The sequence below is a fragment of the Nelusetta ayraudi genome, unplaced genomic scaffold, assembly GCF_046127955.1.
Source record: "Nelusetta ayraudi isolate G7.1 ecotype Tasmania unplaced genomic scaffold, CSIRO-AGI_Nayr_v1 ptg000015l, whole genome shotgun sequence".
NCBI lineage: Eukaryota > Metazoa > Chordata > Actinopteri > Tetraodontiformes > Monacanthidae > Nelusetta > Nelusetta ayraudi.
The window spans coordinates 1,766,344-1,791,500 of NW_027466065.1; the positions used below are offsets into that span (position 1 = coordinate 1,766,344).

General features: G+C 50.8%; 2 protein-coding genes across 4 annotated transcripts in view; one reads left to right on the top strand and one right to left on the bottom strand.

Moving 5' to 3' along the window:
- dmac2l (distal membrane arm assembly component 2 like) overlaps nt 1-25,157 on the top strand; it is a 373,839-nt gene that overhangs the window by 129,464 nt on the left and 219,218 nt on the right. The window lies entirely within an intron of this gene.
- The window catches only part of slc8a3 (solute carrier family 8 member 3), a 63,477-nt gene that overhangs the window by 18,626 nt on the left and 19,694 nt on the right, over nt 1-25,157 (bottom strand). For all 3 annotated transcript variants that reach the window (XM_076023326.1, XM_076023328.1, XM_076023327.1), the window contains exon 3: nt 539-645. In XM_076023326.1, the coding sequence (XP_075879441.1) occupies nt 539-645 (107 nt within the window). The remainder of the gene's footprint in view (nt 1-538; nt 646-25,157) is intronic.

Below are 25,157 nucleotides of genomic sequence, written 5' to 3' on the forward strand. Positions count from 1 at the left end.
ATCGCCGGTTCATCGTATGAATTGTTTGCGCGCCGATTTCTTTCAGTGGCCACCCGTGGTAGTGCAAGAAAAAAAAAAAACACACATGGAGCCCAAAATGCATTTTTCACATAGGGCGCAATACCAAAATGTACTTTACTGAGTTGGTTGGGGCCGGTGCCGCTGACCGCCACTGGTTGACTATCACTCAGCTTGTCCCCCCTGAAATGGAACCTTTGAAAAAGTTGATCATCTCACTTTGCTTCCAGGTGTCTTTGGGCTTTTAAAAACTACATTTAACCAACATTTAAATTTTTTTTTATTCCAACACAGTAACATGGATACCTTCCACTAGGGGACGCATGCATTGAAGCGGAGTGTGCCGTGTGTGGGCGGAGCTTTGTGTGTATTATAAAGAGGGGAGAAGGCAGCGGTGGAAGGGAAGCGCACGTCACGACAACACAGACGAGTGAAGAAGCAACTCGGTGAGGGGGGTTGTGGGGGAGATGGGGGGGGTTGGGAGGGAGAAAAGTGAGAGAAGAAGGATTCGGTACCGCACCTTTCTGCAGACTCATGTCTACCATGCGAGGCTCGCCCAGCTCCAGGAAGAAGTTCTTGTTTTTCTCATACTCCTCATCGTCAATAATTTTCACGTGAATTACTTTGCTGCAAGAGGGACAACAGAGGGGGAGTAGAGAGGGAGAGAGGAGGACAGAGAAAATGGGGAAAGGAGAAGAAGAAGAAGCAGGACGAGGAAGAGGAGGAGGAGAAGAAGAAGAAGAACGGTTAATTTGTGATGGAGGGAGACAGGAAGTGCAACTGTAAGTCGGATTAATAATCAGCATGGAAGAAAAGGTTAGAGGGTGAGAGGTCAGCTCGCTGCCGGGCCGCAGCCGGCCACGCCCACCACCACCCCAGCCAGCTCATTGGCTGCCCGGTGGGGGAGTGGACTGGGACGTGGGGCTGTCATGGCAACAGCATTCATCATGGCGCGTGACACGCGAGCAGCACCAGGAAGGACGGAGGAGAATTAGAAGAAGACGACGATGACGAAGAAGGAGCCGAGGAGCCGTGTGCAAAATCATCAGGGTGCCAGGACGGGAAGGTGAGCGGACAGCTGATTTGACACTCCAGATGGATTTTTTTTTTAATGGCACCAGCGGTTGGAATGAGAACACCTAACACTGAGAGGACAGGACCTCCTCCTCCTCCTCCTCCTCCTCCTCCTCCTCCTCCTCGCCTTGGAACAGGCGAGGGAGATTCAGATCATTGGAGAGTTTATTGCTGCGTTTTGAGGGGAATGCCCCCCCTTAATGGAGTTAAACCTATGAAGGAAAAGGAGCGGCTGAGTGATCGTTTTAAGGCAGTAATTGACGGGTGCAGCCCAGCTAAAGTGGTCGCTCGCTAACCCAGAATCCTCCCTGCCTGCCCTGAAAACAATTCAACTCAGTAACGAAAAAAAAAAAAAAAACACAGAAAAAAGGGAATCACACAATTAAGTCTGCAATCTTTGTTGGGATGACACCATCTCTCTTCCTGCCGTACTGTAAAGATTAAAAAAAAAAAAAAAAAAAGTTTCTTGGCTGCGATTTCTTTCCGCACAGCCGCGCAGAACAAATCCATCACCTGCTCTGTTTACGTCTCAGCGACGGGGCTCCCCCTCAGATTGCTAGATGAGATGTCTGCGGTGCTGCCGGGACCACAGTGAAAGGGCGGCGCGGTGCCGCAGTGTAATGAACCGGCAAAGACGCATCCAAATACAGGCGGCGCCTTACAGAAGCATGCATTCGTGAATCACATGCAGTGAAAAAAAGACGGGGAACAACAACAACAACAACAACAGGGACTACAACGCAACAACACGGCCTGGTTCACCCGTCACGCTGCGCTGCGGTTAGCATCGTTAGCGTCCCGGCCTCATATCACACACACACACACACACACACACACACACCCTCTCTGAGCCCCTCAGGAGCACGTCTTCAGAGACGGCGTCCACCTTTAGCAGCTGGCTACAGCCACAGCACTTGGACCAAAGCCCACGCGGCAAATTTTAAACAGATAAATGTCGCGACGAGAAGATTAGAAATGAAGCTGGCTGGTCTTTTTCGACTGCTAGTGTTGCCGTAGACGCCAAAAGATACAACATTCACACGACCTCAACAAACGTGGCCACATTCTCGCTCCGTCATGGTGTTTTCACACCCCATTCTGTGCCAGTGGTTCGTTTTCTACTTTAGCCGTAGCAAGCTACAGATGTCTGGCTCTGCTCTGCACTTCACGCACCGCTGACAGAGAGTAGAAAGTACATCGTCTGCGGGAGACGGAGGAGCCGTTTCATCTGGGCTGTACGTCGAGTTAGGAAATTCACGATGTGCCTGTACGTCTTTTTTTTTTTTCTCCGTGGGTTTATTGTTTTGTCTTAGTTTCACCGTTTGGCTAATATATGGTTGTTTGACGCGCTGCTGCTGTTCCTGGTCACAACAAACTCGCTAAAGAGATTTCTGTACTCAGCCTGGCTTTCCTGCTTAAACAAAGATAAAATGAAACACATGAACAATCTAAGTCTTTCATTTTCAATGATGCAAGCGTGCTTGAGCACAAATCACTTGTAATTATACTCTCTCTTTCTCTTTCTCTCTCACACACACACACACACACACACACACACACACACACACACACACACACACACACACACACACACACACACACACACACACCAATGATTTATTCCATCTCTCCCAACATCTGGTAACAGCTGCGGTAGAAAGCGAGAGATGCAGAAAGCCACTGTGAGCCAAGTCGTGTGTGCGTGTGTGTGTGTGTGTGATTGTGTGTGCGCGCACGTGTAAGTAAAAGGGACACAATCAAACACCTGCTGTTCACACAAACACAAATCACGGCGCATCGTTTACAGCGTCGGCCGTCGCGGGCCCGTCAGCAGACGCTTTGCTCCGTGACGTCAAAGTGTCGAATTCAGTGACTGCATTCAGCCAATCAGCTCCTGGCTCCTGTACACGCTAATCCTCACAATCCACTTGTCTCGCATGGCTCAGGAAAATCAACGGAGGATGCATTATACCCCCCAGCCCCCATGCAGGAAAACAGGTTCACACCGCATCAACAAGTCAACAGCACGTTGCATCTCGACCCGCTGCACCCAGTCGCTGTGGGGGTGTCGAAGACGAAGCTCGCACGACGACTCAGCAAAACACAACCCAACACGACAGAGGCGGCGCCTCAGCCGATGCTGGGCGACGACCTTCAGATTAGAGGCGTCAACCAAGGAAGTGATGAAGTGACGTCTCAGAGACTTTTATTTATTTATTTATTTATTTATCTATTTTATTTTTTGTTTTCCCAGCCTGGAAGCTCCACCCTGGGAGAATCCCCTCAGTTTGACCCATGGATGGCTCATAAGAACTGGATAGCAGACTGGCAACATGGCGGCGGGGCGATTCTGATTGGCTGATGCATCCAGATGAATTGGACCGCCATATTGGTTCCCGAGGGCTTGGTTAAACGCGACCTTTGGCTCCGCCTACAGCTTCCCGCGAAAGTCCCCCCCCCCCCGCCTCCGGCGCCCTCCGGTGGGACTTCAGACCCTTTTCAGCTGACGCAGCTGCTTTTCCGCTTCTAACCGGCAACCTGTTGCTTTCACACCACCGGAAAATCCGAGGCCTCAGTGGCGGCGGGATTACACGGAAGCCTCTTCGAGAAATGGAATAGGACGACCTGCCGCAGGAGCAGAACAAAGTGAACCGCTCAGCGTTGCACTTTCTGGCCAAATCAACACCTCCACTCCAAGTCCCACGTAAAGTCAAGCCAATAAAGACGGCAAGAGGACAAGAGGACACGTTGGATCGGGGGGGGGTTGAGGAGGCCCCGGTGCCTCATGGGAAATCAGTGCCTTAATTAAGCCAGCCTGCTTTCTGTCACCAAGCGCTGGGATTATGCGCCTCGCTCATTACAGTCCTGATTATTGCTTTTCCGCAGCAATCACAGGAAGGCGGGCTGGTAAACACATTTGTGGATGATTTCGACACAATCTGATGACAAACTTGCGTCAGATTTAATATCCCGCCGCCACTGGGGAGCCTCGTCCTCATCTTCCCTCGCCAATTTGTGTGACGTTTTTTTTTTTTTTTTGTTCAATTTTTCACGCAGCGAGACAAAACAAATCAGCCGACAAACGCCGAGCAGCCGAGTCATTGACGTCCGGAGAAGCTGGCAGTGAATCCCCGCGTAAGTCCGACCGCAAGCGCCAAGACTAGGAGTCGCGCCACCGTCTCCCCTGCCTCTCGGCCGCTCTGCGAATGATAAATGCAGCCAGATGATAAAAGAAACTTATAGCGACTTAAAGCGATATTCGGGAGAGTCTGCACCAGAAAAACAGAAGAACTTTGAATTTTTCTTTTTGTATTTTTTGAAATAAAATTTGAAGTTGTCCCTTCTGACAAATATCCCACACTGCCGCAGTGCCTTTGAGCAGCTCACGTTTTTTTTTTTTTTTAAACGTAAAAAATGAAAAGATCTCTTTGGAGAGGATTCGGTTTTGTCAGTGTATGAGTTGTAATAATGTAGCTTCTTCTCAGTTTTTCATCCAATACTGCATTTTTTTCCTTCACCTTGGATTCACAACGGAGCAAAGTCACCCGGTCACTTATCCCAAAAACAAAAACCTGCAGATCTCCACGAAACAGCCGCACCACTCGTCTCAGTGCGTCCGTGTCTGTGGTATCCCATCATGCTTTGCACCAGAAAGTCTTCGGCTATTCCTTTCAGTCGCCTGCCGCTCTGCAGCCTGTCCCTGATTAACTCTGCTGCCAGGAACAAGCAGGAAGTTGCATTAAAAAAAACAAAAAACAGACAGGGGTGAAAATATTGGAGGCGGGACAGCAGCGAGGCCCCACCCCCTTACATCACACCCAGCCAATCCCGAGACTTTTCCTCACCGCCGCCGCAGCTGCTGTTTGCTTCTCCGCCACTTGTTGTCATGGATACAAAGCCAACGTCCCCCCCCCCCTTTTCCTTTTCCAGCCGTCTGGAAAAAAAAAACACACACACGACACGCACACTTTTCTGTGAAGCCTCAACCTTCGCCTTTCATTTTCCACCCGGCGCCGAGTTACAACAGCACAATGAAACCGTCCCTGGAGGGAAGAAAGTGTCCTAACAGGTTTACCTCTGTCTGCTGACACACAGTCTATTAGCCTGCACCTGCATCACACACACACACACACACACACACACACACACACACACACACACACACACACACACACACACACACACACACACACACACACACACACGTTTTGGTCAATGTAACTGTGACCGTAATAATGCGGGTCAAAACGGCCACATGTATGCTGATGATGCGCAATCATAGAGTCACAATCAAAATATACTGTCATTTCACCAGAGTAAACATGCATGTCACCCGCGCAGGGACAAATATTGGACTCTGAACGGCGCCGCTGGGAATGAAAGGCACCCCGCTGGCGTCTCCCAGTGATCAGTTGCAGGAGGGAGAGAGTGAGAGCGAGGGAGTGTCTCGCTTTCACTTGTCATGCAGCCCTGCAACTCCCACAACACACACACACACACACACACACACACACAGGTGACTGGCGGTGCTCAAGGATACAAAAGACAAAGGGAGAGGACAGGAGAGGACGTGGGGGAGGGGGGGGGGGAGGAGGCGGATGCTTGAAAGTAGCAGGAAGGAGACGATGGAGCGACGCGGTGCTGAGCCAAGAGCAAAGACCAGGGAGGGGGCGAGAATAAAAGATGGCTGTGTATGTTTGTTGGTTTTATTTTGGCGGGGGGTGTTTGGGAGGTTGGTGTCTGGAGCCAACCCAAAGGTCCTCCTCCACAAGGACGGCACACAATAAAACACTCAGAGATGAAGTGTGTGATAGCGGGCGGTGGGTCGGGCTTCCGCAACCGCAGCGGTAGGGCTGGACCGGGCTGGTGGGCGGAGCCAGGGCTGCAGTCATGTGACCAATACCATTGCATACGAGAGACGTGGGAGTTGAGGAGGAGGACGAGTTTCCAGCTGCATCGCGGGGCCGTAAATCTGGGGAAAGTGATGCATCGGTATTATATAACACACACGCACGCACGCACACACACGTGCACGCACACAGATACACACACGCACACGTATATATATGTCTGCTGTTAATCTTTAAATGGCATGTAAAACGCGGAGCTGAAGCGGCCAGATGGGACGTTTCATTTATTAGGTTTACTCACGTGTCCCTCTTGGTGATAATGAAAAAACAAATAAATAAATAAATAAATAAGAACAACAATAACGATAATGAATGTAATGTTTAAAAAAAAAAAAAAACTCAATCACATTCAAAGCGGACCGGGTGTATGTATTTGAACTGCACGAGTTCCTGCACGACACACTGTGATATTAAGACGTTCCAGCTAACACGGCTAATGTGTAACCTCATGCTAACACAAATTTTACTGACTCTTTTTTTTGTTGTTTTTTTTTTTTCTTCCTTCTAATCCATGACTTCCACGGTGGAGCTCTAGGACAGCAACCAACACCTCAACCTGCCTGAAGGAGTTTGAAGTGCCGTCCCGCATTACTGGAAAGCAGGAAGTGCTGCGTTTCACACAAAGGGGGAGCGAGATCGTAAATCACCCCTGAAACAAAGAGCTCTTCCATCGGCGGCGTTGACGCAGGCCTGTCTCCCTCTTCAGTCCGCTGCTCTTCTTTTAAAATTGGTTACATTATTATACACACTGACCCGCGTGACTCTACCAACACAGTGACGTTCCCGTCAGCGTGCCAAAGCCTCTGTCGTGGTGCATGCTGGGAATTTTTTTTTTAAATGTTTTTGTTTTTTTTTTCTTTCCTCGTTCCGTGTCACTCTCCATCATTCATCTTTGCCTGCGTACAAAATACAAATCTGTGCAGGGCAGCTGTTCCTGCTTCGGGGGGGGGGGGGGAGCAAAATGGAAGAAAAAAAATCTCCAAGGTACATTTTTTTTTTTCATTTCATTTTTTTCATTGTAATTTTAAGCGGGTTCGAAGCAAAATGTGGGAAAGCAGCAGTGAGTAAACGTGCCTGGGTCCTCGTGAGGGCCAACGGGAAGTGTGTGTGTGCGTGTGTGTGCGTGCGTGTTTGAGCATGTGTGATTGGCTGGCAGTGGGAGGTGCGTTTGATTTGATACACAGACGGAACGACACGGTTGATTGAGGAGTGGATGGCACAGAGAGCGGGCGCTAAAAATAGTCTGGAACATGGATTTTCACTGGAGGAGGCTGTGATAGAGAGAGAGAGAGAGAGAGAGAGAGAGAGAGAGAGAGAGAGAGAGAGTGTGTGTGCGCAAGACCCTCAACTTCTGTGACATTTAATGCGCACGCACACACACACACACACACACACACACACACACACACACACACACACACACACACACACACACACACACACACACACACACACACACACTCTTGCTCTGCCAACCCCTGCAGGGCTGCCAGCCACTGTCTTCTAATGTTAAAACGGCTCCCTTGATAAATTCCTAATTGCACAGAAATGAGTGTGAAACGTCTTCCAGTGGCCACTGATCCGCTGCGAAGCACCATAAAAGTGCCGTCTTCCCGCTGACCGGCTCCTCAGTGCCGGTCTGGTCTTCGCTCTGCGCTGGATTGAAAACTGGAGCCAATGACGGCTCAGAACTCCCTGAGGTTTTTCGTCCTGATTCACCTGAATCAAATCCACTCAAATTATTTCTGTTGTATAGGTTTTCTAACGCCCCCCCCGCCCCCCCACCCCGACATTGTTGTCTCATTCCTGAACAAAGTCATTTAGCTTCTGCTGCCTGCTTGACAGCCCTGTGTGATGTCACAAAGGGCCTTAACAACTCTCCTAGACAAGTGGCACCGCATCCATAACCAGGTGTTGACTCCGTCATGTAGGGGGCCACCTTGTTCGCCCCCCCCCCCCCTTCCAAACGAGTTGAGGGTCCAACAAAGCATCAGTTTTAGCAGGAGGCTGTAAACAGAGGGCTAAATCAGCTCTTTACTGGAGAACAATAGAGTTTTTTCTTTTTTTTTCTTTTTTTCATACATTATTATGGTGTGATATGGGACCTCTATCAGAAAGCTGAATGAGTGAAGGACACACACACAGAGAAGGGAGGAACTCCGTCTGTGTCCTGGGCTCTCTGATGAGATTACTGGACGGCTGCGTCCCCTCCGTCCCCCCCCCACCGCCGTCTGCTGCCGTTGTCTTTCAGCAGATTAATCATCCCATTGTCTCGGCCGGCGACGACAGGATGAAAGGAGCGGTGGCTTGAATGGACTCGGACACAGGAGTCAGGAGACAGGGACGCAGGATTGGCCGGCCCGGCACCTGGTGCCGTCAGGCGGCAGCAGCAGCAGCAGCAGCGGCGACAGAGACGCTCGCGTTAGCACGCGATTAGCATGAGATGCTGCACCGACATCAGGTAGATAAGAGGGAGCGTAATGGCCTTCCGTTACACGCAGGGGTGTCAAACTCAAATACACAGTTGGGGTCGAAATTTGGACAAAGTTGCGGGACAACATTGATATTGATTGAAAAAAAAAAAATTCCCCTCCGGACAGAACAGTGAACCTTTTTTTTTGGACCCAAACACGTTTTGCATCAACACTGAAAATGGAACAAGCAGAGCGTAATACTCTGCAGTAAATAACTTCATATTGCACACATGCAAAAATGAATTTCAAATGAATTTCAACGGTAACCCTTTCCACGGGCTAATAACTGTAGATACATACAACAATAAACCAATCAATCAATAATATCCTTCATTGAATGTACGACCAGTCAAGCCAATGCCTTGGAGTGGCAAGAAAAAGTGCATAAAGAAAACTTTACTTATAATCTCTTAAAGTGAATAGTCTGCCACAATAGCAGCAGAGCATTCTGGGATTTGTTAGCGGTACATGTGCTGTATGGTAGCGGCGGGCTAGCTCTAGTACTGTAGCTCTAGTACTGTAGCTCTAGTACTGTAGCTCTGGTACTGTAGCTCTAGTACTGTAGCTCTAGTACTAGTACTCTACGACACTGCGGGCCAAATTTGGCACCTATGAGTTTGACACCTACGCCTGAGAGTAAAGAGACGGAGTGAAAAATGAGAGTGCCACGGGACAAACGGCGCTAATTTCCCCCCCGCCCCCTCCGTCAGCGGGCGTGGCTTCCCGGCTCGGGCAGCCACCTGCCGCCACCTGCTGCCGCCGAGCTGCCGGTGGAGGTTTGCCCGCCTCCACACCTGGGAGCGATCTGCTCAGACGCCAGCCCGGAACCTCGTCACCGTCAAAGACAGTTTGGTCTGACGGCGGCATCTCAAAAAAAACAACAACAACAACAACAACAACAACAACAACAACCAGGAGGAAGCAAAGCCATTGGCCAACCCCCCCTCCTCCAACCCTCACCACCGACCACCCCACCCCGTGCTCCGGAGGACGAGCCGCTGCGACTCGGTTCAATTCAGACGTCAGCTCAGTGTTTTGCTTCCAGTCCACTTCTGTCACTGCGCCGATGGAACCCGACTCCTCTGGGTGACGTTTACAGATGAAAAACTCTCCTTGAAGACGCCAGAGCTCCTGGGGGGGAAAAAAAACAACAACACAAACACAACGGGGGGGGGGGGGGGGGGGGGGGGGGGGGAGAAACTGCCCGAGGCTGCAAAATGTAATTTGCCTCTAATTGGCCGAATTAAAATCCGACTCGCTCTGCTCCTGCAGCTGGTTCTGCAGAGCCAGTGCGGCCCGGCCGCCACTTTTTGACCGTCTTCATCCCCTGCCCCAGACTGCTGCCGCCGCTAATCCCTCCCTTTGCTGCATCTTCCTCCTCTTGAGCTTCTCTTTTTATTCCCTTCTTCCTTTCTTCTTCCTCTCCTCCGCCCACCACTGCGTAACCGCCTGATTCGGCCTGAACGAGAAGCGGAGCGTCGACCTGCTCAGTCGGCCAAAGATGATCGAGCGGGGGGGGGGGGGGGGGGGGAGTGATTGGGCATCCAGGATTGGGAATCCTCTCATGGATTCGGGATTCCTTCCAGGACGATGCTGTGCCGTTTTACGCTTCCGCAGAGTTATTTCGCGCCTGTAAGGTTGTGGGTTCGATTCCCGTGTGCTTGCAAGCTCTCCTCATCTTGAAATGTGTTATCGTGTTTCTGCAAACGCAAAGTCTCATTAGTCTTTTGCGTGTTTTGATAAAAAGCTACACGCTCCAAAGCTTAAAAATCTAAAACAAACCCGGCATAGTTAGCCCTCTGTTTGCAGCCTCCGGCTGAATGCAAAGACTTTGTTGGGCTGAGTGGGCAGAAGGGCGGAGCCAACGCCTGGCTGGGGCCGTGGCCGCTAACGTGACACAGGTACAGGTAGCCCTTTGTGACATCACAAAGAGCTGATTCCCACAACTTTTTCCACAGTGTGAAAAGTCTGAAAAAATCAGTTTGGAGCCGCCAAAGTCGTCTGCCAGGGGAAGAGCCGGCAGGCACGGACTGATGTAAATCAGTGCAAACTGGGACGCCGCGTGGCGGGGGGCGGGGGGGGGGCTGACACGCCTTTAAATGAATGTCGCGAAATCAGCCTTGAGAGGTCGTCCTTCATCAGCGTCTCCCTGCCGGACACGCAGCGGCAGCGGCAGCGGCCCGTCGACAGATTGACTGCAGCCCAGAGAAACTGTCTCCACTGTCTCCACTGTCTCCCCCAGCGTCTCCACTGTCTCCCCCAGCTTCTCCACTGTCTCCCCCAGCGTCTCCACTGTCTCCCCCAGCGTCTCCACTGTCTCCCCCAGAGCGTCTCCACTGTCTCCCCCAGTGTCTCCACTGTCTCCACTGTCTCCCCCAGCATCTCCACTGTCTCCCCCAGCGTCTCCACCGTCTCCACTGTCTCCCCCAGCGTCTCCACCGTCTACCCCAGCGTCTCTCCAGCGTCTCCACTGTCTCCCCCAGCGTCTCCACCGTCTACCCCAGCGTCTCCACTAGCGTCTCCACCGTCTCCAGCGTCTCCACTGTCTCCAGCGTCTCCACTAGCGTCTCCCCCAGCGTCTCCACTAGCGTCTCCCCCAGCGTCTCCAGCGTCTCCCCCAGCGTCTCTCCAGCGTCAGTGGTCAGAAAAGGTACTGCAACCAACGTTAATCCCTGCTTTCTGACGTTCCCACTTGATCTCCCGCCTTTTTTTTCGTTTTTTGATTTTTTTTGTTTTTAAGTAGCAGCTGTGCAGCTGCGATGTTGAGGGTAAAATCACCCAGAAACGGAACGGATTCACTGCGGCTGAGCAGTGAGTGCGACTGGCTGCAGCTGGCGAGGGCACCTGCACTTTGCGCAAACTTAAAATGCTGGTTGTCAATGCAAAGAAAACAACAACAGCAACAGCCTGTCACTGAGGTAGAGGATGGACGGAGTAGAGTAGAGGACGATGGACGATGTCTACGCCAAGTGCATCCGATGGTGAGACGTCTGCGAGGTGATTGGACACACTTGGAAGGAAGTGGTGGAGGGGTGGAAGAGGGTGGGGGGGGGGTTGGGGGGTGGGGGCGCGGCTTCCTGATGGGAACCAAAAGAAAAGTACGAAACGCGCAGCCAAGCGAGGAAGGTGAGCAATGCGGCGTTACGTAAGAGTGTCTGTTTCGGCCTACATGTGCACGCACGCGTCTCCGTATCGGTATTCCCACGGCGGCGGCGCACACGCCGATTGGTCGCACCGCTGCACACGCTCAGAGCGGCAGGAAGAGGGAGGGGGGGTGGGGGGGTGGGGGGGGGGGTCGGGAGGAAGCTCGCTGGCACGGAGCAGGACGCAGGCACGGAGGCCTCGCTCCTCAGCCGCCTCGGCCTGATCCCAACCGACGGCGTGCGTCACGTACACCCGCCCACCCTCAGGTTCTCCTCTTCCTCTCTCTTCCTCCTCCTCCTCCTCGCTCCTATCCTCTCTCTTTCTCCTCTTCCTCTCTCTTCCTCCTCGCTCCCATCCTCTCCTCTTCCTCCTCTCCTCTTCCTCCTCCTCGCTCCCATCCTCTCCTCTTCCTCCTCTCCTCTTCCTCCTCCTCGCTTCTATCCTCTCCTCTTCCTCTCTTCCTCCTCCTCTCCTCTTCCTCCTCCTCGCTCCTATCCTCTCCTCTTCCTCTCTTCCTCCTCCTCTCCTCTTCCTCCTCCTCGCTCCTATCCTCTCCTCTTCCTCCTCCTCCTTCCTCCTCTCCTCTCCTCTACCATGTGGCTTTGCATTAACGTCCTCCTACATCTACATTTGCTGCCTTCTTCTTTTTCACATCCATCCTGGCTTTCAACTCGCTTGCTTTCCCCCCGTTTTCATGTTTTTATCCAAAGGTTTCAGTTAAGAGACAGACTGTCGGGGAAAGTCGTTACCGTCCAATAAACAAAATTACTGTTTAAAAAAAAAAAAAAATCCCCAAACTACAAAATCCTCCTGAAGGTTGTGGTGATGGGGACGAGAGATACAAACAGAAGTGAGCGGCGCGTCAGCTCCTCAGGTGACTTCCTGTTGACGTCCTTTTCAAACACTTTGAGTGTTTTCACTGCGGCTGAACTCTTGCCGCGAATGAAATCTTTTGCAATCAGCTCCTTGTCAGGCGTCGGGTACGCTGCAACCCAAGTCGTGAAAAACAGCCCATGGCTAAAAGCAAAACTGGAACAATCAGAACTGGGGGGCGGGATCGTAGGAACAGGAAGTTAGCCTAGCTCCGCTCCCCCGTCCCCCCTGCCCCATTAATGCGGCTTTAAGCAGTTTAAACTTTAATCGCGCACGGAGCTGATGGGGTGAAATATTAATCTGCGCGCCGACTCTAATGGTCGGCTCCCTCTAAAATGTTTTTTCAATCAATATTACAGCGGCCACGTGTCACCGGCAGCGTGTCGTCACTGAGGCAACACAACCAGAAGGTGTTCCGGTGGAGAGCGTGCACACAATGTAAATATGCGTACATTCGCGGCTCTAACGTGACTCCCCCTCCTCTTCCACTTACTCCCCCCCCCCCAACCCCCCACCTCCTCTCCACATCCCCCTCCACCCCTTCACCTCCCAGCATCCTCCACCGCCTGTCACGACCAATCTGTCCTATCAAATATTAAACCGTTATCTGCATTTTCGCTCAAATTGGATGTGTGAGTGCGGTGAACGGGCGGGCGGGCGGGCGGGGGGGGGGGGGGGGGGGGGGAGGGACCCAGAATGGGGGGACCCAGAATGACAAACATCGCCGTAAAGCTGCAAAACATTACAAACACACGTCAGTCAGCTGAACTATGAGGACGCCCTCCCTCGTCTCCCCTCTTTATTAATCTGACACTCTCCTTCCCCCTGAGTCGGCACTTTACTCAATATTGCCTCGCCTCGCAGCCACAGACGAGGAGGGGAAGGGGGGTGGGGGGGGGGGGGGGGAGAAAACGGGCTCAGAATGCACTTTGAATTTTGACAAAGGGTGCCACTCCGGCTTTGCTTGAAATGAAAGGATTGAGAGGAGAGAAGAAATAATAATGAAAAAAGACAATGATGATAATAATAATAATAATAACAATAATGAATACTACAAAGTCACTGTAGAAGCAAGCATGAGGGATAGGAAGGAATATATTTCCTTATTGGCTCTTTAGCTGACAGCCACATGAGAAGATTAATGTCCAGTAATAGAGGCCTGATGCTTGCCAAATCAAAAAAGTAGCGTAGCTTAGCGTCTCACAGCAAATAGGAAGAGCTGGCCATTTTCATTTCAAAGACAAGAGAGCAGAGTTGTTGTTTGCGCTAGCTTCTGCGATTAGCTGATCTGAATCACTGTCAAATGTAAATATATTTAATTTAATGTATTCTTTTTGAATCCTTGTGATTTCTATAAACATAAAAAAGGGCAGATGGCCACAGTTAGCTTGCGTCGTTGGCCAGTGGCCATGGTGAAACACAGCAGACTGCAGCGCGACTCAGTTCATCCGGTCAATGATATCAGCTCCTTTGCGGCGCTCGCAGCAGAGCGCTAGCCAAGTTAGCTCACTTAATTAGGTTTCACTCAGTAATTAGCATTGTTAGTCACCCTTGCTTGACCCTGTTGTTTGCCGTGGAGAAGCATCACGGAAACAGCCGCTCCTGTACACGAGGCGAACGTAACTCAATTCAGCAATTGACATTCTGACGTGTTTGGTGACGAGTCGAAAAGGCAAAACAAATAAAAACGGAGCAGGTCCGACTGACCTGAAAGAAAGAAAGAAAGAAAGAACTGTAATGACTGTGGCTTAAAAAAAAAAAAAAAACCCTATGAAAATGTCAGGGTGATGAAGGAGTCGGCCTGGCGAGTGGGTGAGCCGGTTCAGCCGCGCTCTCCTGCGTGGGAGAGGAAAGACAATAATCCGCTGAGGATCTGTCGACCGCCACAAGATTAACGTGCATCAAAAAAAAAAAAAAAAACTAAAGTAAAAAAACAGCAAAAGCCTGTGTCAGTTTAACGAGCCGCTCAAACTCAAACAAACAAATTAAATATATGCGACTCAGATTTTTTTTCCGCCCCAAAATGTCACAGACTTTTTAGGACTTAGCCGAGAGCTTGACAAGATGAAAATACTAAACCAAAAAAAAAAAAAAAAAAAAAAGAGGAAGCGATAATCACGGAGAATAATCAAGGATAATTATGCCGGCAAAATTAGAGGATGCTGGAAGTTTGACAGCTGCAAAGACCAAAAAAATAAAAAGAGGCCATTTTAATCATATGTTTTGGGAAAGAATCATGAATCTCTTTGCATAATTACTCCAATCGGGAGCGTTTCCTCCCCCCTGGCTCAGAGTCTGGATAAAATAAATAAGCAATTACAACGATGGTGTGACGTGCACAACTGCAAAAGGCATATAGTTTTATATATGCAGAACTGGGAATAACACACACGAGGAACTGCAGCCGCTGCCGCTACGTTAAAGGTCGCTGCTGCTCGCAGCCCCTCGGGCCTGGCGTAACGATGTGTCACTGAGCTCCTGTCAGGCTGGAAGACTCGCACTTGCCTACGACCAAGAGTCGCGCAACCCCGCACGCACGCACGCACGGCCCACAAAACAGGAAACTGTATCAACAGCAGCCTGATTGGTCAACTCTCCGCCGCCCGGCTGCCTAATTTGCCAACAGCAGTAACACACACACACACACACACACACACACACACACACACACACACACACACACACACACACACACACACACACACACACACACACACACCTTAATCGCTGGATCGCCGCCAGACACTGATTGACCCGAGACAGTTCTCCATATTATCGGGGGTGGGAGGGTGGTGGTGATGGTGGTTGTGTGTTGGAAGAGAGTCAAGAAGACAATGAAGTGAAGAGTAGAGGGACCTGGGGTGGACTGAGGGAGGAGAAGAGAGGAGGGGGGGAGGAGGGGATAGGAGTGGGGGACTGAGGGAGGACTGGGGAAGGAGGGGGGGCCTGGGGGGGGACTGAGGGAGGATTGGGGGAGGTTAAAGCAGCTTAACTGCAAACACTGACAACGGTAAAACTAAAAAAACATTAAAAGCCATCCACATGAACCACAGAGCCGTTGCGCTGGTCCTCGGTTGCAACCCAGCGGCCTTTCCGACTGACTCACTCTCGCCCCCCTGTGGTCTCCAAGCGGTCAGCCCACTCTGACCCCTGACCTCCACAAAGCGCCCGCTTTGAATTTCCTGCGAGGTGATTGGCTGTTAACGAGCAGTCGGGGCGCTAACGAGGCCGCTGCTTCCTTCATGTCGTCTCGTCTCTTCCAAACCAACGCGGCTAAAATTCGCTTATGCACTTTTTTGAAGGCAGGGATGCAATTTTCTTCTCCACCCCCCCCCCCCCAACTCCCCTGGAGAGTTAAAATAAAAAGAGTTTGGAAGAAGCACCATCTGTTCTTCTCAACCCCACGACTCCCGAGTCCAAACTTAGCGTAGACGTGAGCGCGCCATTAATCATCGCGCCTCATTGTAGCCGTGGAAAGCCAATTAAAACCCACACGGCAGCATCAACCGACTGCCTGCCTGTCGATGAGCACGAAAGAAACGCTAAAAGCAGAAGAAGCTTTTGCGTTTAGGGAAAACAAAACAAAACAAAACAAAACGCAGTGGTTAGCGCTGCCTCCTCACAGCGAGAAGGTCGAGGGTTCAATTCCAGAGCCTGGGAGTTTGCATGTTCTCCCTGTTTCGGCGTGGGTTCTCTCTGGGTTCTCCGGCTTGCTTCTTCCCACAATCGTAGAACATGCAAGTAAAGTGAATTGGGATCTCTTCGCCCTATGACAGCTGGGAGAGGCTCCAGCAGACCCCTGCAACCCTTGAGCTCACAGGAAGACGAAGGTATTGAAAATGGAACGCTGGTTCCAGGAAGTGTAGATGCAGCCTGAAGCCAAGACGGAAGGTAGCTGGAGGAGCGTTCTGGGAGCGATTGGTTTGGTCTGAGGAAGCCGAGCAGCGGCTTTCCCCACACCCCCCAACCTCCGACATCTCCCGCTAGGCGAAACCGCCTGGTGTTGGGGATTGTGATAAATATTTCAATGGCGCACATCTGTATTCAACAGCTGCGGCGCCGGGCTTTAAAATCTTTCAGGAATTTGCATAATAATGATACGTTTCACAAGTGATTTAATACAGTCAGAAGCAAATGAGGGAGTTTCAATGGGAAGAAAAGTGGATCCGCGGGGGAGAGGCGGAGGTTCTGCTGCGGCTGCTGAATGAACGTCTGATAAACAGGAAGGACGTGTTGCCGCCTGGCGCCGGGGGAGCCCGCACGACCGGACCGGCCACTCGCATCAGCTCAGAAATCTCTCACGTCCATCTTAAAAAGCTCCAGTTTACAGTGGGTTTTGTTTTTTTGGTTTTGGGTTTCGTTTTTCCCACTTCAATCAGCCTCCGCAAGAAGCAGAACCCTGGAGGTCCTGACAGGCCCCAGAAGAAGAAACACAACAGGTAGGCAGGAAGTGAAACCGTGGCTGTGACCTACATCGCCCCCTACTGTCACTGTACAGTCGCTATAAAGAGGGAAAGCCATTTTGTAGTGGTGTCCGAATGCTTAATGAACGTCAGCATTCACTATATAGTGCACTCAATGTGTCCCACAATGCATTGCTAAAACACCTATTGTCACGAACCCGGCAATATACCCCATCATGCATTGCGCTCACACTGACCCATAACTAGAAAAGGCAAGTGTTGTTTTTTTGATGTGGGACGACATTTAGTGTAACATGTACTTGTCACAAAAATACATATATATATACACATGTATACATATATGTATAAATATATATATATATCTACATACATATATATATACTCCCCAGCGGTGGAGTTTCGGCGGGGGGGGGGTCACCCGGCTGGTCCACTTGGATCCTGCTAAGCAAACCTGACGTGTCATCTATTTCCAAATGACCTCGAGGAACAAGCCGAGTTGGGGGCTGGGGGGGGGGGTATGGGGTGAACATGGGGTGACGGCAGAAAAGGGGGAGCCGCACATCTCACAGCACGCTCGAGAACTTTGGGAGGGTCCTCCAGTCAGTTTTTACCTCCCCTCCCCTTCAGGGGTGAGGACGGGTGAGGACAGAGAGCGGAGCGCCAGGCCGTTGGGGAGGGAGGCAGGTAAAGAAGAGGAAGAATGGAGGGATGAAGAGGAGGAGGAGGAGCAGAGGCGCCAACAGAGAGGGAGGGAAAAGTGCTGCCCACACACCCCCCCCCCCCCAACTGGCCCCTCCCCCTTTTTTCTCACCCTGCCCCTCCCCCCTGTGTCACCCTGATTATATAAGTGCCATGCGCTAAAAATAAAGCCTGCAGTACAAACTGTGAATGTGACGCTCTCACACACACACACACACACACACACACACACACACACACACACACACACACACACACACACACACACACACACACACACAGAGTGACGAATCCGACGGGGGAGTGTGTGCACGTAGCCGCTGATGAGACGACGTAGTTTTGTGGAGAATTAAAAAAAACAAAACAAACATTCATGCGTACGCACATACACAAGCCCCGCCCCCACCAGCCAGCCGGGAGTCCGCGGTTGCCATGGCGACGGAAACCTCCTTCAGACGGCGAGAGGAGAAGCTGGAAGACTTCCTGGAGGGGCGGCCCTCGCCGGCCTCCTCCATCGTAAAAAAACATGCGTTTCTTGTTTAAAAAAAAAAAAATTAATCCCTATTTTCTTTTTTTCTGTGTGCGTTCACTTTGTCCTGATCCCGTCGGCCAAAAACATCCATTCGTTAGTTCCCCGTGGTCGAGCGTCGGGCAGCTAGCCAGCGGTGCAGGTGACAAGAAGAAGAAGCAAAACTGGAGTGAAACCTCGTGAGATGGTGCAGCAGAGTCGGCCAGAGGACAAGAATCCACAATGTGGATTTTAATAACGGTCGGGTTCAGGGGTGGGCAAACCTTTTGACCTGTGGGGCCACAATGAGTTTGACAATTTGACAGAGGGGGTCGGAGCAGCAGCAGTGTTTTGGTGAGCCACCTTCATAGGAGGAAAATAATTCAGCTTTTTATTGGCATTGGACTTTTTCTTGCTAAAGCTCTTTCATGATTTACTTGCTAACAATATAATTTCTTCAAGCCTGGCGAGCCAGTTAAAAACCCTGGCGGCTGTCATACGGCCCCCCCAGAATTCACCACGATGAAAAAAAAACCTTAGAAAGAAAGGAAAAGAAGACGCAAGGACGTTGAAGTTGAAGTTAGCAAGCAGCAGCTAGCGAATCTCAGCCGACCGGCGGACTTTGCCATATACCGTCCAAGACAGGAAGTTGTGTAAAAACCTTTCAAAATAGTCACGCGGACCTTCAGTATTCCAACTAGCCGTGCGGCTAACGCCGGGCTAGCACGGCTCTCTCACTAGTGGACATTTCGAAGCAGAAATAAAACACCCGACGGAGCTGACCGGCGGCAGCAGCTGATTGGTCGTCTTTAGAGCCGCGGCAACCCCGACGTCAGGTGTAGGATTCTATTTTAAGGCGCCTGTCGGAATTTTTGAAGTCTGTCAGTTGCTGCGCCACGTTTCTTTTAACGGACAAAAAAACAAAAAAAAACAAACCCACATAATCTTTCACTACTTAACGGCTTTTAATTCACTTATGATGAATCTCTGACAACCAGAATCTCCTCCTCCAGAACCGTCTCGTCCATCCACCAGCTGGACAACACGGCCTGTGTGTGTTTATTTTCTTCTGTTTCCTCCATCGCACACATTTTCACACGGAAAACTACAGCCTGAATTTTCACACACATACACACGCACACACACACACACACACACACACACACACACACACAGACTTTTTTACTGTTGAATTGTTTGAGTTGCAACATTTTGCTGGAAAATGACTAAGCCTTTTTTTTTTTTTTAAACATTACATATTTATGACTTCTCACTGCACGGCGAAAAAAAAAGAAAAAAGAAAAAGAAAACCCCGGCTGAATATAAACGGCCGAGAGAGGAAAAATATAGAATTTAAAAGATTTAAAGATTTATGTTTTTTTTTTAGAAGAATCAGCGAGCTAAAGAGTCTCACAGCAGCCTGCCAGGAAGTAGCCCGGACCGGCTGCTTCCTGATCTGCTGTGGGACCCAGCAGCAGGAAACCCAAAGAGCACGTTGGAGAATGAATTTTTGTGCTGTCGGTGTAAACATCATCCAAATAAAAAAAAATAAAAAAAAGTTTGCTAGCCTCAGAGGTGCTGAGAGGCGGCGCTAATCCTCCCATGTTTCCAGTGAAAAACATGACTTTTACTTTTAAATTTCAGAGAGGGGCGGGGGCGGGGGTGGGGGGCGGGGGTGGGGACCAAACCTGCCAGTCAAATATAAAAATCGATGTGGAAGCGGAGCGGCTGCTGTGGATCCCAGATAATCAAATCAGGGGCCTGAGCAGATGTGTCAGCGCGATAACGACGATCCGCTTCTCAGGCTGAGAAGCAAAAAATCGAACATTTCCCGGCACCTCGAGAGCCCTCGTGCACGCCCATAAAGGGACGTTACGCACTATTGAATTGACCCCCCCACCCCTTTATCGTAAGCAACGGAAGAAAAAAAAAGCGGTTTTCACTGAGACGCGATCTCTCCTGAGCGTCGTCACCTGAGAACTCATCCCACATTTGGTCACGAAACCCTATAGCCGCCCCCCCCCCCTCCCCAACCCCTTTTCCCACTGCCCCGCTCTGCCCCCCGGAGGCCATTGAGAGGAATGCGCCGAGGTTGCTAGACGCACGCAGATCGAGTTCTGGGCGTGTCCTCGCGCTCATCGTCGTCTTGTTCGGGAGGGAGGCTCAGCTCGCAACAGAACTCCCCTCAAGTCCCGCCGAGATTTACGACTCGACCCCCCCCACGCCCCAAAAAAGGCCCGCAGGAAAACCGAGGCGCTCGCAAGGTTACGCGGGGGAACCTGTCTCCTCGACGAGACAATTTTTAGCTTCGGCTGACATGGAAAAAATATTCGCTTTTTGGGGTTTATTTGGTCTAAAAATACCTGCAGGAAAACATCTTGGGTTTTTTCTCGCCCCTTGTCTGCGTATTTGCATCTGTCACGCCACACGTTTGCCTCCCCTGTCTGCCCGTCAGCAAAGAGAGCTGCGCCCTCCTCCTTCCCTCTCCCTCCATTTTTATTATTTTTTTTTTTCAGTCGAGCGCTCCAATTATAGCCGCCTTGCAAGAGGCACAAGGAGCCGCTGATGCACTTCTGTCTCGCGGACAGCTTTTCAACCCAAAAACATGGCCGTCGCCGCCCCCCCCCATGAGAACCGACTCGGAGCCTCGCCAATCAGGTCCAGTCGCAGGATTTGATTTTTCACCGTCACGTATGTGCATCCGTGCAGTCAAAGTAAGGTTGGATTAAATGAATGAAGTGGCTTCCTGTGGCTGCTTTTCAAGGTTATTTCCATTAGCGAAGAGCATTGATGTGTTTTTTTTTTCTATGCAGCGTGTTTAAATTATGGCATCATCGGCACGTAGGAAATGTGAAAATGAGAAATAAAAGACAAACCACGTCCCTTTGAGCCAATTGTCGTGCCGGCGCTGCGGGACTCGGATCGTCGTCAAGCAGTCGGTGCCGAGCGATCGCTTCCCACACTGACAATGAGATCCATCAGTGGCCGGAGAGTAATCTCGGGGTTGGGAACACCTGCGCTAATCCGCGTCACAATGATGTCCTCCATCTATTATGTGATGATTAAATCATTACACCCCCACCCCCCACCCCACACACACACACACACACACACACACACACACACACACACACACACACACACACACACACACACACACACACACACACACAAGCTGTCGTCTCATCACTGCTCCCAACCAGGCATTCATCAAGAGGACCGGGTTCCCGCCGCACAGGCCCAGAAACTGGTGCATGCTGGGTAAAAGGACCTGCTGATCACGTCCCCGCCGCTTCCTGAGCCCGACTGAAGCTGGAACTCATTTTAAAAATCCTGCCCGGTTCTCCAGGTGGGTTGTCGACTCTCAACAGGTTGCGTGAAGCCGCCGCAAATCAAGCTAACGCTAGCTTGCGCACCCAGCGGTATAATGGTCGAATGACTCTGTTGTGGGCAGGTGGCACAAGTGTTGGTGGTCTGTTTGTAGTGTTGCCAACTTTCATTGAGAAAAACAAAGGAGGCCTCCCGCAGTGTGCAGGGCCATGAGCATCACAGGCCAGTGGCTCGCCAGTCGCAGTAAATCATAACTGAAAATAGGGCTTCAAAAAAGTGTATGGTTCACGTAGTTTAGACTGCTTCATTACCAATAGACATTAAAAATAAGCCTATAAGTAGTTTAAGTTGGATTGAAATCTTTTAATTGAACATATTTGTCCATGACAATCGATAAAGTGCAGGATGGACGGCTTTTTACAAAGGAATTAAATAAACAAAGCTGAAAAGAACCAGCGATCCTGATTCACATCCTACTCTACGCAAGCTACGCACCCAGTACGGAGTTGTTATGAATGGATTGCGCAACGCAGCTACGTAGAGGACGGCTCTGAACGCAAACTTGATGGAAACGAGCGTGAGTTTGCGTCGGAAGATAAATTTCCATTGAAGACAACTCCCCCCCCCAAATACAGGACAATTCTGTGTTGACAACACTATAAAAAATGCAGAGTGTAGTAGTGTAGTGCAGTGTAGTGTATTACTGCGGGACAACAATTTTTTTTTTAATAATAATTGTTAAAATCATTGTGTTTGTGTGCAATAATAGTAAGAATAGTACCGTTTGCAGACCTTAACATTCACAGTTCCTCACCAGAAACAGGGATATTTTTTTTTTCCAAATGTAGTATGGGAACTTTCTCTCTTCAGCTGGTCTTCCTGCCCTACTCACCGACCATCGGACCTTTAATACCACAGCACCTCCTCCTCCTGTCCTGCACTTCATTTTTCCATCCGCTCCTGCAGCTGAAACTCAGAGCTGCTCGCGGCTCTTCCTCTCGCTCACGGCAATTAAAGCCGTCCGATCTCGCTGCGGCTGCGGCTATGAAAGCTGCCCCCTTCCATCCACCTCAGACCCCCCCCACCACCACCACCACCACCACACCCAACTCTACGAGCGCGTGTCGCTTACAAAGACGGGGAAAGAAGAGACATAACGACGAGCAGAAGAGACATAAAGAGCGAGATGAAGCAAAGACAAAGAGGACTGAGGAGGAGGAGGAGGAGGTGGGTGGAGGGGAGGCGGGGGGGGGTGATTGGTTCTGCTCGATGATGAGGGCCGGCCGCAGCCGCAGCAGCAGCAGCAGACGGTGGTGGAAGTGAAGTGAATGTCGAGGTGAAATCTCTATTTATGGGGCCGCAATCGTCACATTGCATAAGAGCTCAATTATTCAGCCGCAGCTCCTTCAGCCTTTCATCTATTAGTCATGGGAGGGAGGGGGGGTGAGAGGGACGAGGGAGGGGCGGGGGGGGCTTTCAGTCTGATGTTCCCCATCCAGCCCTATGGCTGGATGGGGAACATCAGAGGTGTGTCTGTGTGTGTGTGTGTGTGTGTGTGTCTATGTGTGGCTGCCCTGGTTGCATGCACACCTGCAGCCGGGAGGCTGGGAAAAGAGAAAGAAACTCTTCTCTTGGCCGCCTCACTCCGCCTCATGAAATCTCAACCCCTTCTCACCCCTACACCCACCAACAAGCCCTCATCATTCTCCATCCGGCGTTCCAGGCGTTCCCGGGGCCCAATCCATCTTGCAGAAATTCCGTACTGCCTCCTCTTGTCCTCTTCTTTTCTCTCTCTCTCTGTCCGCCTACCTTATCGACATTCTGGGTGAAACGGCCCCCCCCCCACCACCACCACCCGTGTTTAACCAGGGCGGGCGCAGTTACGCTGCCAGCTGTCTGCGGCGCACACACACACACACACACACACACACACACACACACACACACACACACACACACACACACACACACACACACACACACACCACCTTTTAATCTGAGACCTAGCATCGAAAGAGGCCAAACTTCAAACATGTCTTTGCCTTCATCTCGCTGCCAAATTGCCTCGACGACGACTTCGGTTGTCGCATCTCTCTCTCTCTCTCTCTCTCTCTCTCTTGTTTCATTAGATCTTTTTGCTTTGGATTTTTTTTCATTTAAAAAAAGGGGAAAGAAAAAAATTAAACGCGGCGTAGCGCAGCGCAACATCAGGGTTTGCGGGGAATAAAAAAATTCCACAGATCGACGCCGCCGTAAATTGCTCAATTAACAGTTTGGAGAAATAAACGGTGGCAAGGGGGGATTAGGGGCTTCTTTTTTTTTTGCGACACACCAGAGGAGGAGAACGACGGAGGAGCAGATGAAGAACAAGATGAAGCGCAAAGGCAGAGGCGGAGGTGTAGAGTTGGGGGGGGGCGGGGGGGGGGAGTAGTGGGGGGTGGCCTCCAACATGAGAGAGAGAGAGAGGGGAGATGCAGCAGGGCGGATGACAAGAGTGTGTGTGTGTGTGTGTGTGTGTGTGTGTGTGCAATCCTCCTGACTTTGATCTGCATCCGAACACGGAACGCCTGATGTGAAGAGGTGGGAAAAAAGGCCTTCGCAAGCCATGTGACCACACTGCCGACCATGTGACCACGCTGCTGACCATGTGACCACGCTGCCGACCATGTGACCACACTGCCGACCATGTGACCACGCTGCCGACCATGTGACCACGCTGCCGACCATGTGACCACACTGCCGACCATGTGACCTGCTGTCGGGATTCGAGTTTGGCGTTCAGAACGTTGCCATTGGTCTGAGGTCGACACCGACAGGACGGGATGGTGGGATCCCTGCCGCCGTAAGTATGGGCGGGGCTGTGGAGGGGGAGGAGCCACTCGGGGGCGTGACTCATCATTGTGAATTGCTGATTAACGCAGACGTGTAAAGTTGAGGGGGAAACAGACAAACAAACGTCCTACGTCCGTCCAGAACAGGCGTGGGCAAACTACGGCCCTGGGGCCATGTGCGGCTCATTAAGCTTTTTAATCCGCTCTCACTGAACTTGAAGAAATTATATTAACAGTAATAAAAACAATCTGTATTTCATCAGATTTTCCCAGTGTTTTAAGAGTCATGTCAAAAAAGAGCTGAATACCGCGGAGCTACAAAGACACTGATTTTCATTTTCTACACATCCCATGATGTAGTTTTCCTCCTATGAGGTGGCTCACCAAAACACTCCATCCACCTGCTGCTGCTGCTGCTGCTGCTCCGGCCCCCCTCTGTCCAATTACAGAACCCATTGTGGCCCCACCCCCTGCTCCAGAAGAACATCCGATTGCTGCAGCCAAGATGGCGAGAAAAACCTTTTTTATCTTTCCTTTCATCTGAGGAGCATCAATCTGAAGAACTGGCCTCTGGTTTTTTTTTTCTGGCTCTGCTGAAAGCACGCGCACTCGCACTCGCACACACACACTCACACACACACACACGCACAAACACCCTATGGAGTGGATCTCAGGTGCAGATCTGGCTGGACTGGGGTGATTTTATCTCTGCTCCTGGAGGTTTTTTTTTCTTCTCGCAGCAGCATCGCAACTGTAATCAATGCTTGTCGGGAGGAAATTCAATTCCATCTGCAGCTGCCAGCCCTTCCTTTTTTTCCCCTTCCTCTTCCCCTCTCTTTTCCTCCTTTCTCTACCCCTTCCTCCTTCTCCTT